Source organism: Epargyreus clarus, unplaced genomic scaffold (assembly GCF_041222505.1).
Source record: "Epargyreus clarus isolate Ecla_fem2 unplaced genomic scaffold, WU_Ecla_fem_2.2 ptg000002l, whole genome shotgun sequence".
Lineage (NCBI taxonomy): Eukaryota > Metazoa > Arthropoda > Insecta > Lepidoptera > Hesperiidae > Epargyreus > Epargyreus clarus.
In genome coordinates, this window is record NW_027332210.1 from 8,236,734 (window position 1) to 8,249,286 (window position 12,553).

Sequence of the window (12,553 nt, forward strand, 5' to 3'; positions counted from 1 at the left end):
CGTTAAGACGGGAGCCAACTCGGGAGCGCACGTCCTGAGCACCACTGCGGGGATTTCGTCTGGCCCGCTCGACTTCTTGATATCGAGGGACAATAGAGCTCGCCTGACAGCCTTCTGCGTAAAGCGAATATCCGGCATAGAGCTCTCACACCGCGGGATGGTAGGCGGTGTGGCCCCTGTGTCATCAAGAGTCGAGTTTGAGGCAAAGAGGGTACCAAGAAGATCGGCTTTCCCCTTTGCCGTGTGGGCCAGAGAATCATCTGGTTTCCGCAGGGGCGGTAGTGAAGACCGGCAGAAATTACCCTCGACAGCTTTGGCCAGCGACCAGAAGGCTCGACTCCCGGAGGGGTAACCAAGTAGCCGCTCGCCAATTCTGCCGATGTGCTTAGACTTCGCCTTGGCCATATGCTTCTTCGCTGAACGGGAGGCAGCATTAAACGCGGTTCGGAGCTCGGGGGTTTTTGGGTCCTTGCTAGCGTGTGCTGATGCCCAGGTTTGGAAGGCCTCCTGCTTAAGGTTTAGCGTTTTAGCACAAGACCCACCAAACCAGGGCTGACTCCGCCCGCCGACGGACACAACAGAGTTTGGAATGAAACACTCCATACCCTGCCGTATCACGTCGGTTACAGACTCAGCACACGAGCTAGGGTCACCCGAGACGAAACATAGCTGCCTCCACGGGTACGAAGCCAGGAACTCCCGGAATCCGTCCCAGTCTGCTGACTTGTAATGCCAAACTTGTCGTCTCCCGGGGGGACGTGTCTCCACGGGGTACGACAAGGGCACAGTCGAACTTACCAAGCAATGGTCAGAGGATCCAAGGGGAGCCTTGACCATTACTTGGTAGTCCACCGGATGGGTAGTCAGCAGTAGGTCCAGCAAAGAGGCAGTATGGGTCTCTACATCAGGCACCCTAGTGAAACCAGGTACGACCTGAGAGAGCCCATATGCCAAGGAGAAGTCATATGCAGATCTCCCGGCAAAGTCGGTGGTCCGGGATCCCAGCCAATCAACATGATGAGCGTTGAAATCACCGAGAACCACCAACTCTGCCGAAGGACACTGCTGCAGCATTCTGTCGGTTGCCCACTGGACGTGCTCGAATAATCGAGTTGTCTCCACGTCTCCGCTATAGGACCTATACAGGCACGCGTAGACACGGGTAAGACCTCCGACGTCCGCGCGCAGCCACAACAATGATAGGTCCTTGTCTTCGAGAAAGCTGAGACGGCGATAGCAGACGTCCCCCCGAACATACACACATACCCCGGCACGACGCCTGAAGGCATGTTCTAAATTGTAACCGGGGTATTCCAAATACGATGTATCGTCCGGGGTAGATATCTGCGTCTCCGTCAAAAAGAGAAAAGCCGGCTTTACCGTCTCAAGGTGGTGGTGGACGGCATTCAGATTGGAATGGACTCCTCTGATATTGCACATATCCACAGTAAATGTGGAAGAGGTCGCCGCTGTGCAACTTTTCTTCTTTTTATTTGGCTTTCTCATAGTTGGTGGTTGTTCCAAAAAGGGCGGGAATTTGAAAGGATTTGCAATGCTCCGCCGACGCCTCACGGGACAAAGTATGAGTCTCGTGACACCGAGCCTACGGAGGTGATGTGGGATGCTGGCGCGGGGGACGGAAGGGCCCCCGGTCCCCCCCGTGCACGACTACCCGGCTCCACTCCGGTCTCTTACTCCGGCAAGGTAGCCGCGCAACGGGATTTTTCGCCGGTTGGCGGGACAGCCTCCCGGGCCAGAGGTTAACAGTGTTGCCCGGGTTCGGGTCCCCAACTAACCGGCGGGCGGCCAGCGGACAACCGTTTCACCGGGTCTCCCTGGCCCCCGCGCCAACACACCACGCCCCCGGGGGCAACGATGCTTAAAGAGACTCAACGGACCCGTAAAGTACGCCGTCGGAAGCACCACAGGGGGATGGGAAGGGAGGGATAAGGGGATGAACTGGCTCCCAGGCGCACTACCGAAACACGACGAGTCGTTATTAGCGGTAGACTCCGACCTGAGGGTGGTAGCTAGCCAGGCAGATCCCACGAAGAGATCTTACCACCAAGCGAGACACCTTCGGGAATTACGCCAGGCGGTGTCAGACCCAGCAACCAGTGGGACCGTCGCAGTAGGATGTTAAATGCCCGAGTAGACGCTGCTGCCCATCTACCCGGTAGATGCCCTTAGTCGGCTTCTACGACACCCACGGGCAGGTATGGGGTGGTCTATTCGCCGCCGGAGCCACACGGCACATCAATTTATATTTTGATCAAACAAAGGACCAGAGGTACAATGCCTTTTTCGATAATAAAATTATGAAAAAAATCATTGCTACAGTCAAAAAATGTGACTATACCAAATTTTATAAGTGCCTAAAGTGAGATCTCACTGCTTCGGCCGAAGGAATTGGCTTTGGCTTTGGCCAGAAACCTTCGGTCTTGCTTTATGATATTCTAACCAAAACTGTGCTACGCTCTGAGGCATTAGTAACAGTACGTCCATCTTCGGCGGTTCTTAAAAACTGTCGACTACGGCCAAAACCTCTGCCCAAATTGGCCAAAGCAGGTTTTGTCAGAAATGCGTTTTTGGCCAAAGGTGGCCCAAGCCGAAGTTTTGGTCATATACTACTAGGTAGTACGCCAAGTTGGTAGAGTCAAAACTTCAATAAGATACTACTAGTATGATATATTTGAAGTCAAGTACCCACCTTTTGGAATGCCAGTACTTCCAGAAGTGTACAGCACAATCGCGATGGAGTTCACATCAGATCGTGCCAACATCTCCATTGGTCTCGGCCTGTCAGCTGGCAGCGCACTAGCCTCCAAGGTCAGTTCCTCGTAGGACACTGAGGGTATGCCACTGTTTGCAAACATTGCAGGATTTGCTGAAAAAGTAAGGAAAAGGTTGGTAAATTTGATTGTAGCTGATCTTTGAGGCAATGTGACATTGAGCATAGATTGGTTTCCGATTTTTACTCGACTGAAGGGTATTGATTTGCCGGCTTATCAATGTATCCATAATTATTTGTGCACACCCTACAGCCCAAATGGCTTAACGTATATGAGGTGTATTTGAGTTTGTCTTAATTGTGGGAGTGACATAGGTCACATTACTTCCCTCTCCAATTAATAATTTTGAAACAGTCGGATATTCTGTTTCTCACTTCTGTGTAAGTACCATGTTATATGCTCTTTTTATTTGATCGAGATTTACATGAAAAAAGGGAGAGGAGTCGGGATTACTATTTCGGAATTTTAGTTGCTTTCACAGTAATTTTAGTCTCTTTGGTAGGTTACTCACCAGTATCATCATAAACGATTAAAGCCGGTTCAGCATCCTTCAGGATGTGTGTGATCCTTGCTTGAGGGAAGCTGGGTTCCATAGGGACGTAGGCAGCTCCAGCCTTCCACGTCGCCAGCAATGTCACGATTGTACTGTGGGATTAACACAGGTTAGAAGATAAGCGTTGTAGCTAGTAGCATCAGGTGTTATTATATCAAGTTCTGGAGTATATTGATCAGGTAAAACTACAATCAATTGTATTGATATGCAATCCGTCTTGCAAAATATTATAAACTAGGCATTTAAAAAAATACACCATTATCAAGCAGTTGTCGTCTCAAACAGAATTATCAAAATAAGTTGACTACAAATTAAGTCAATAAGACAATCGTCAAAAAGTCAATTAACTACATATGTAGAAGATGATTAGTCATTAATCTAGAATATGTCGGTAATTAGACGTCTACATGAGCAGTCTGTACAGAACAGGCAGACAAAAATATTTTATTTTATTTTGTCTAAAAAACTTGATTATACAGGACTTTAGTTTAGTTCAGTTCCCTGTAGTGTTCAGTTTACGGTAAGATAGGTTCTGCAAGTGCAACCGATGTACGGCTTCATCTCTGACACTTACTTATGTGTCGGCTGCATGCAAACAGCTATAACGAAGTCCCCATCTCGGTTGGTTCCAGTGGCTCTGGCGCGGTTGGCGATGGCCCTGCCCAGAGCATTCGTGCGCGCCTCCAGCTCTGCGTAGCTGATGCGGATGTTGCAGGTTTCATCTGGTGGAAACAATTATCATTAGAAGAGTCTTGTTTAACAGTTTGTAGAAACAGTTGTTTCTTTTGTGGTTTGAGTGAGAGAATCTTCGCCAAAATATTTTGCTTAAAAATAGCAGTGTTAAGCCCGGTTGTGTTCTGGTTTGAAAAGTGTGACTGTGCACACCCACTTATATAAGGTGATTTAACTTAGTCCTCACGTCTCGCATATTTGTGAACTGGGACGATAAAAAAAACTTCACAGGGAAAAAAACCTCATCTACATTTTAGTACGACAGAAACCAAAAAAATCTTGAATCCCCTTTGGGTTGATAACAGATATCTTGTCGCCGAAAATCAGGTGGACTGATGATAGTAAAAAATCTACTTACCATTGTAAACCAGAGCCGTGACATCGCTGTCAGCTAGATGGTCCAAATGCTTGGTGAGGGGAGCAGCAGGCACCTGAGCTCTGGCGCCCGTCACCACTGATACCCGGGGGATAGAACCCATGGTGTCTGGAACAAGGAAATAAGTTATGAGACTATCATCCACTAGTGGCCTTCGGTCCTGACTGAGAAGAGGGAGATAAGGGTTTTTTTTTTATAATATATGAGTAGCAGACGAGCATGCAGTCCACCTGATGGTAAGTGGCTACTGCCGCCCATGGACATCTGTAATCAACCCTAGATATGATCAGATATTCCTACCTGAGCTCGGTCACAGATGCGCCGTTACCCCTGAGGACTAAGCTGGAACGCCTCGGAAAAGTCTGTCTCCCTTACCACACAAATATATACGACAAATGTATACGAGACATTGATTACGTGAGACGTTTTTAGCAATTTTCCGATATAGTGAGATGTCGTGAGACTTAACTAAACCAGGTGGTTGAATTTTCAAGATTTTCCAAAATGTTCTAGTACTTAACTTCTTTTTTGAAAGCGGACATTCACATATTTCGAGAAAATTAAATATTCTGACAACAAAAAATTATGCGGCTCAGTCTGATTTTCGGGAATAAATAAGAAAATCCGTTCGTGTTTCTTTTAGAACTTGAGAATATAAAATATGTCTTCCTAATAACAGTAGCGTTAAGCGCTCCTATGTTATGATGTGAAGGGTATGGTAAGAGAGAGCTTAGTCCTTTGTGATAGCGGCGTATCAGTGGCCGAACTCAGGTAGGAATCTAATCATATCTGGCGTTGATTACAGTTGTACATGGACGTCAGAAGCCACTTACCATCAGGGAGACGGCATGCTCCATTGCTACTCTCATATAATAAAAAAGACCACTCATATATATAAATCTAATGTTGTATAAGAATTTCAGGTGAATCGTCCTTTTGCAGACAAAAATACATAATCTCATCGTAGATCTCTTCATCAATACATCATTTCTATGTAAATATTTCTAAAATATTCCTCTTTGGTTTAACCCGTTGGTCATATCTATTCTAATTGACTCATAAAATATGTCACAGTTTAGCAATAAAATGCTTGGTTCATTGTGATGTGACTGTGGTGAATTGATTGTAATTGTTGTCGATTGACCACCAATTGTTATGTTATTGCGACAAATATGTTTATTATGTTGTTGTTATTGAAAACTGGCGGGCATCTTTACCACGGTACAAATATCTATAATTCTATATAGATCCTTATACTGTGCCTTTACCTACAAATTCGCAACTGGAATACGTGTTATTTTCTACCAGCTTTAGTCCCTGGCCCGCCCTCGGATTTATCACAATAAAGAGTGTCTTATGTGTTAATCCAGGTCCTATGTGTGTGCCAAATTTCATCAAAATCCGATCAGTAGTTTTTGCATGAAATAGTAACAAAAATCGATCCATATTCGTAAGAAATGACTAAGTCAATCAAGACTAAGTATTCTGACTTTTTTAATTTTGAACTAGCGAGCCATCTCGCAATCCACTTAGTGTTAAGTAGTCACTGCCATCTATGGACATCTGTAATCAACTCCAAATAGAATTCAAATTCAAAATCAAATTCAACTTTTATTGCTCATGCATACAGTACATAATTATGGATTACAAATAGGATATTCGAACATGCATGCACCCTGCTAGGGCATTGCAATGTAATAGATTCACATTAGCTTGTATTTATCTTAACTTAGTATCGACATTAGAACGAAGGTTTTATCTAAAATCACCCAGATTTGTTGGTACTCCTGAGAACTAAGATGGCCGCCTCATTCTATCCAAAACTTTTTCAGACTAAAATAAGTGTGACGGTGGTACTTTTCCAAGACTTTTCGAAACATTCTACGACCATTCTATATCATCATCAACCCATTATTGTCCCACTGCTGGGCACGGGTCTCCTCTCATTTGAGAAGGATTAGGCCATAGTCCACCGCGCTGGCCAAGTGCGTATTGGTAGACTTCACATCCCTTTGAGATTTTTTTCTATAAATCTCTCAGGTCTGCAGGTTTCCTCACGATGTTTTCCTTCGCCGTTTAGCAATAGATAATTAATTTCTAATACGCCAATAACTTTTTGAAAAATCAGAGGTGCGTGCCTGGGATTTGAACCTCGGACCCCTCGATCGAGAGGCCGCGTTTCTTAACCACTAGGCTATCACTGCTTAACCTTTCAACCTTTGACCTTTCTATATAAGTGGGTACTATTCCATTCCCAGACGAATCTCCTATTAGAATGAGTCATCAGTAAATCAAATGATAATTAAATAGTAAATCAATAAAGTTGTCGCATAAAACGTTTTATAATCTATCATTTTATAAGTTTAGACAACTTAATCATGATTTTATAATACGCTTGTTGACCAATCCTTAACTCTGTAACTCATTATCTTGTCTCAATCTGTCAAACAACTTATCTTATGATGTGGAATATATTAGAATATGATTTTATTACAACAATGTCAACAATAGTCTAGTGCTTTTAAACTCAGTATAACCTGGGTCTAACGTCTTAGTCCCAGGCACATTATTTTTATAATATAGGAGTAGCATACGAGCATGTAGTCCACCTGATGGTAAGTGGCTACTGCTGTTGGACATCTGTAATCAACCCCAGATTGGATTAGATTCCTGAGGTCCTGAGGTCGGCCAAAGAACCGCCGCTACCCCTGAGGACTAAGCTGGAACGCCTCGGAAAAATATGTCTTACCACACCCTTCAAACTAGAATATAGCCGTGCTTCACTGCTGTTATCAGGTAGAAAAAGGTGTGACGGTGGTGCCGCCGTAGTCGAAACACAAAGAGTTCTACAACCTTCAAAACATTTCTCTATTTTCGATATCGGTATGAGTGTTTAGAAATAATTGTTTTAACAACAAAATATTTGTGATTATTTAGGTTAATATAAAAAATCTTAAAACTTCCAAAAATATTTTTGGGGGCGTAAAATTGGTGTTCATCAAAATAAATATTTAAAGGGGGTCGAAAATGAATGGTACGGCCGTGCCGCTTTTTGTTCGACTTGCGGAGGCACTACGGTGCCTCCAAATAAATAAAACTAACTGAAAGACAGACAGCCCAAAACATAACGGATCACATTCATAAAGCATATAATGTTGCACTAAAGTATCTTTTATATATTTATAAACTATTTAGCATAAATAAAAATAATAATTGTTTATATTATAACAAGCTAAATTACCTAACAGCGCATATATAAAGAGTTTTTGAAAATTTCTTAATTTGTATAAATGGGAGATAAAGCACGTAAAATAAGAATTAATTATATCATTAATATACGAGGCATAGCAAAAATTAATCGAAAATATAATAAATACACTTCCTATACATTTTGCACTCACAGACTGACATTTCGATTTACTTATAAATATTTATTTGAATATAAGCTTCATCTTGCATTCCTCTACATGATGTTACAATACCTGTTTGTTGCATCATGTGTATAAATAATAATATTATTTAAATATCTTTGTAATTACTCATTTAAACTAGATTCCTTTGTATGGTACTTTAAACAATGTATAAAAAGTTGCCTTCCCATATACACATACACAACACATCATTTACTATGCATCTTCTTTATACTTATAAAAAATCTGCTTCCGTATGTCCATATTCATAAAACACGATAAATGTCCAATAGATTGACAAGGTGGTAAAACCCTTTGTGGTTCAACACCGGCGGCACCACACCTATTTCTGCCTAATAACAGCAGTGTTGACGCTGCTGTGTTCCGTTTTGAAGGGTGCGGTAAGGGAGACATACTTTTTCGAGGCATTCCAGCTTAGTCCTCAGAGGTAGCGGCGCATCTGTGGCCGACCTCAGGGTGGAATATCTAATCCTATCTGGGGTTCATTACAGATGTCCATAGGCGGTAGTGGCCACTTACCATCAGGTGAACTGCATGCTCGTCTGCTACTCCTATATTATAAAAAATCTAATTGTATTTCTATACAAAAATGTTTTTGTATATTTAATGTTCCGAAAATCCAACAGGAAATATCAGTTACGAGTATTTATTGAAATGGTTTTTAAACAACCAGTTTTGCTTTGCTGACCATAATATAACCATTTACATAGCGCATAGCCTAAAGTGCATGGAAACGAAGTCGCGGATACCAAATAGTCTATAGTTATAAATAAATTAAGCCTAAACCGGCAGTTCTGTTGTTTTATTTATGTATATTTATCTCTATTTACAGAAATGGATGGTCTGCATGTAAACTACAATCTAATACCAAGAATCCGTGCTAGATTATGTATAATAGTCCGTGTAAAACTGCTAGTCCGCCCTGAATATAGAAATGAATCGCGTCGGCATAGCAAATTGTATGACACCTGCTTGCAATAATTTCAGAGCGGACTAGCAGTTTGGCGAGGGCTATAGCTGTAATGAAATGTAAAGTATTGTTTGCTTCCGTTGGATGGTATTAGGTGATCCCCAGTCTCGCGATCCCGGCATTCCGAGTTTATTTCAGACCCGAAAATCTCGGGATTATCTTCTTATACCATGGTACAGAAGTTGGTGGATTTCAACGCCATCTAGGTACATTTTATAACAGTTTTATTATTATATATGGCCCATCACCTATCACACAAATTAATTTCAAATATGAGATTATTTATGTGTTACATATTTTAAAAATTTAATTTTCATTATCAGTGCCGCGATTTTTATAAATAAACAAACATAAAAACAGGATTTTTTTTTATTTTACTCAATTAATTCTATGTCCGTATAAACGCCTTTTATTCAATAAAGCTAATTATTTTAATCATTTCTTACACGCATAAATAAAAATACATTTCCTTAAACGCACGATTAAATTAGTTATGCTAATTATTGGTTTCATATCATACATATATATCATAAGGAATATAGGCACAAAGCACAAAGTAAGGATTTTTCCTTGAAAAACGTTTACTCGCGCAATTTTAATTTTTTGATGGCAATAACCTGTTTTAAATATAAATAAATTAAGTATTTTTATAAGCAAAAAAAAATGTAACAAATTTTGATGATATAAAGGTACCAGACGAGCATGCGATCCACCTGATGGTAAGTGGCTACTGCCGCCCAGGTACATCTGTAATCAACCCCAGATAGGATTAGATATTCCTACCTGAGGTCGGCCATAGATGCGCCGCTACCCCTGAGGACTAAGCTGTAACGCAAGTCAAGTCTCGGCAAATCTGTTTAGCTGTTTCTAAAACTAATCCGAAGTAAAACACTCATTTGCGTTAAAAATAATAAACCTTGTTAACCAAATAAAAAATATGAGGTAAATGATCTACAGAAAATTAATTAAGCACAGTTAAGTACAATGAACCATGCAAGGTTCTTGTAAAATGTTGGTTTTGTGTTGAAAATAATGATAATAAAATCTATTTAAATACATCTAATTGCAATTAACAGTGTATTTTTGTCGAATGGCTGAATTATGCTCAATCTATACAATGTTTTATCTATCAAACATCGAAAGATAATTTCTGCCTTCTAAGAATTTGAAGGAAAAATTGTTGACCTACGTAGATAGAAAATAAAAAAATATATTATACAAATACCTAATTTACTCATACACGATGTACAATTAATTGTTGTCAAAAATGCATTAAGCACTCTTCCGCCATTAATTGCCCGATAAACTAAATCAAATAAAACTAAAATATAAAACAGTACATTGATTTTATGACACCAAATCTCATTAGACGCGAGGCCGCTAAGTCAATAATTATAAAATTGTAATCGGTCACACTATAATTTTCTACACGAAATCCCTATGTAATTAGTGCTATACTTATTACGATAATCTGACTTTTGCCAAGAAAATAAAACTGAATATTGCTTAAGATGGCCAAGTGATTGCAGTACTCTATTCTCATATAATTATGGAATTAATCGCGATAAATAAATATTAAAATAGGTTATTGTTACAACGTTTTTATTATTATTCTTGTCTGCTCTGGTGGAATTTTATAATCCATTTTACATTACAATACCAAGTAAATTGATGACAATACCAACTAAAGGAATATTAATGAAACAAAAACAGCCTAAAAATAAAGCGTATTACTCCCACAATTTAGAAGACGCCACAAGTATTCTGAAACACGCTATCGAAGTTTTCTCAACATCGAACAAATAGACAAGCTCCGAATTGAGACTGTCGGATTACGGCCGCTTCCCGAGTATGATTCCTAGAACGACAGGAGTCTCCCTTTGCCATATGAAAATAAATTATATCCTAAATTATAAAATAAAATCTATGTAAAATAAAATCTGATATTATGCCCAGCAGTGGGACATAACGGTAGCCAAGCCAAACGTTTTTCGCAAAAAACTGAGGCCTTGGTCGAAGTAATAGTCAATTGATGACAAAACATTAATTGTCACTGTGAGACTTGGTAAATAGAAAATCCTATTCAATTTAAATTTATTTAAATAGGAAAGAAGGGTTCCGTACCCAATGAGTAAAAACGGAATCCTACTAAGGTTCCACTGTCGGTCCGTTTGTCATAGGTCTCTCTTAAACCGTAATAGATAGACACTTATTTTTTTTACAAAAGAACGGTGGATGTTGTAACAACAAATACTAAAAAGAAAAAAACTTAAAAATAAATGGAGGATGCCTTACAAGAAATCGATATGTTTTTCGCTTTATCTATTAAACTGTAATAGTTCAAATTTTCACAATGCGTTTACTTCTATAGCTGCTATGATATCAAATAAAAATAAATTAAAATTTGTCTGTACGGAAATCTTCGCGTGCGGGTCGACTCGCACTTGGCAATTTATTTTTTACTATCAACAAGAATGAATGATTGAATAAAAGGGCTATTCATTCCATAACAATGCAGTGGTGACAGGTTTGTTATAAGAAATGTTATTGAATAAAATACTTTTACGTAAACTTGTAGGGCGTGCGACCTTAAAATTTAATAAGAATTCATTGAATCCGTTTCACAGATATTGTGTTCTTACAAGGACTTCCTTTACCAGCAGCCAAAATGCAAACGGAATCTTTATAATTTCTTCATAAGCTATCTAATCTACATGTCATAATCAATTCGGATCAATAACAACAAACAGTAAATCAGCACGCACCACCTAATGCTAAGTACCTACTGCTGTTCGCTGACATCTGTTAAAAATCCTGAATAAGTTTAAGATTCCTACCTGAAATTGGCAAAAGATGCACTGCTACCCCTCAGGTTTTTCTGCCGAAAGTTGGAACGCCTCGGATAAACATGGTAAGGGACCATACCATTCATAACGGAATACACCAGCGCTGAACACTGCTGTTATTATGTAGAAGGTGTATGAAATATACCTGCCTCTAAGCATATTTCTACAAAAATATGGAAATATGTAAAAATAAAACCTTATTTAATTTCTATTTTATCCCCTTGGGGGTAGAATTGATCAAAATCCTTTTTTAGCGGATGCCTACGTCATAACATCTACCTGTATTCCAAATGTAAGCCCGATCCGTCCATTGGTTTGGGCTGTGCGTTGATAGATCACTACGTCAGTCAGTCACCTTTGAGTTATATATTTTTAGAAATAAAACCTTATTTAATTTATATAAAAACAATTGAATACTTCTGCCGTCATGAAATAAAATTAATGATGACTTCGCGGTCAAATAACTCGGTCATTTTTTCACAAATGCTTTGTTGATTCATGGTTACCTGAACACGGTCCAGTTACTCTAAATCTAATAAATTTAACAGAAGGTTAAATAAGTAATGATTACGTTATTTTTATTTACAACAAATCGGTTATATAATTATAAGTAATAAAAATGTTCTAAAGTCGTTATTTTGTCACTAATAAAATTTTACGATTGCCATTGAACGCGACTTCTAATGTGATGAATGTTAACTAAATAGATTAAAAAACATTACTGTATAATGTACTTTTTAGGGTACTGTACCCAAAAGGTCACCAACGGAATCGTAATAAGCTAATAAGCTTCCGCTGTACGTCTGTATATCTCTTTTTGTGCACATATTTTGTGATGCACATATTATGGTCC

At 39.7% G+C, this 12,553-nt stretch overlaps 1 protein-coding gene across 1 annotated transcript in view; it reads right to left on the bottom strand.

The window, feature by feature from the left end:
• The window catches only part of e (nonribosomal peptide synthetase ebony), a 61,154-nt gene that overhangs the window by 14,287 nt on the left and 34,314 nt on the right, over window positions 1–12,553 (bottom strand). The window contains exons 2-5 of the mRNA XM_073079571.1: window positions 4,436–4,561; window positions 3,920–4,067; window positions 3,304–3,437; window positions 2,711–2,887 (exon numbers count right to left, since the gene is read on the bottom strand). Of these exons, the coding sequence (XP_072935672.1) occupies window positions 2,711–2,887; window positions 3,304–3,437; window positions 3,920–4,067; window positions 4,436–4,556 (580 nt within the window). The 5' untranslated portion in view covers window positions 4,557–4,561. The remainder of the gene's footprint in view (window positions 1–2,710; window positions 2,888–3,303; window positions 3,438–3,919; window positions 4,068–4,435; window positions 4,562–12,553) is intronic.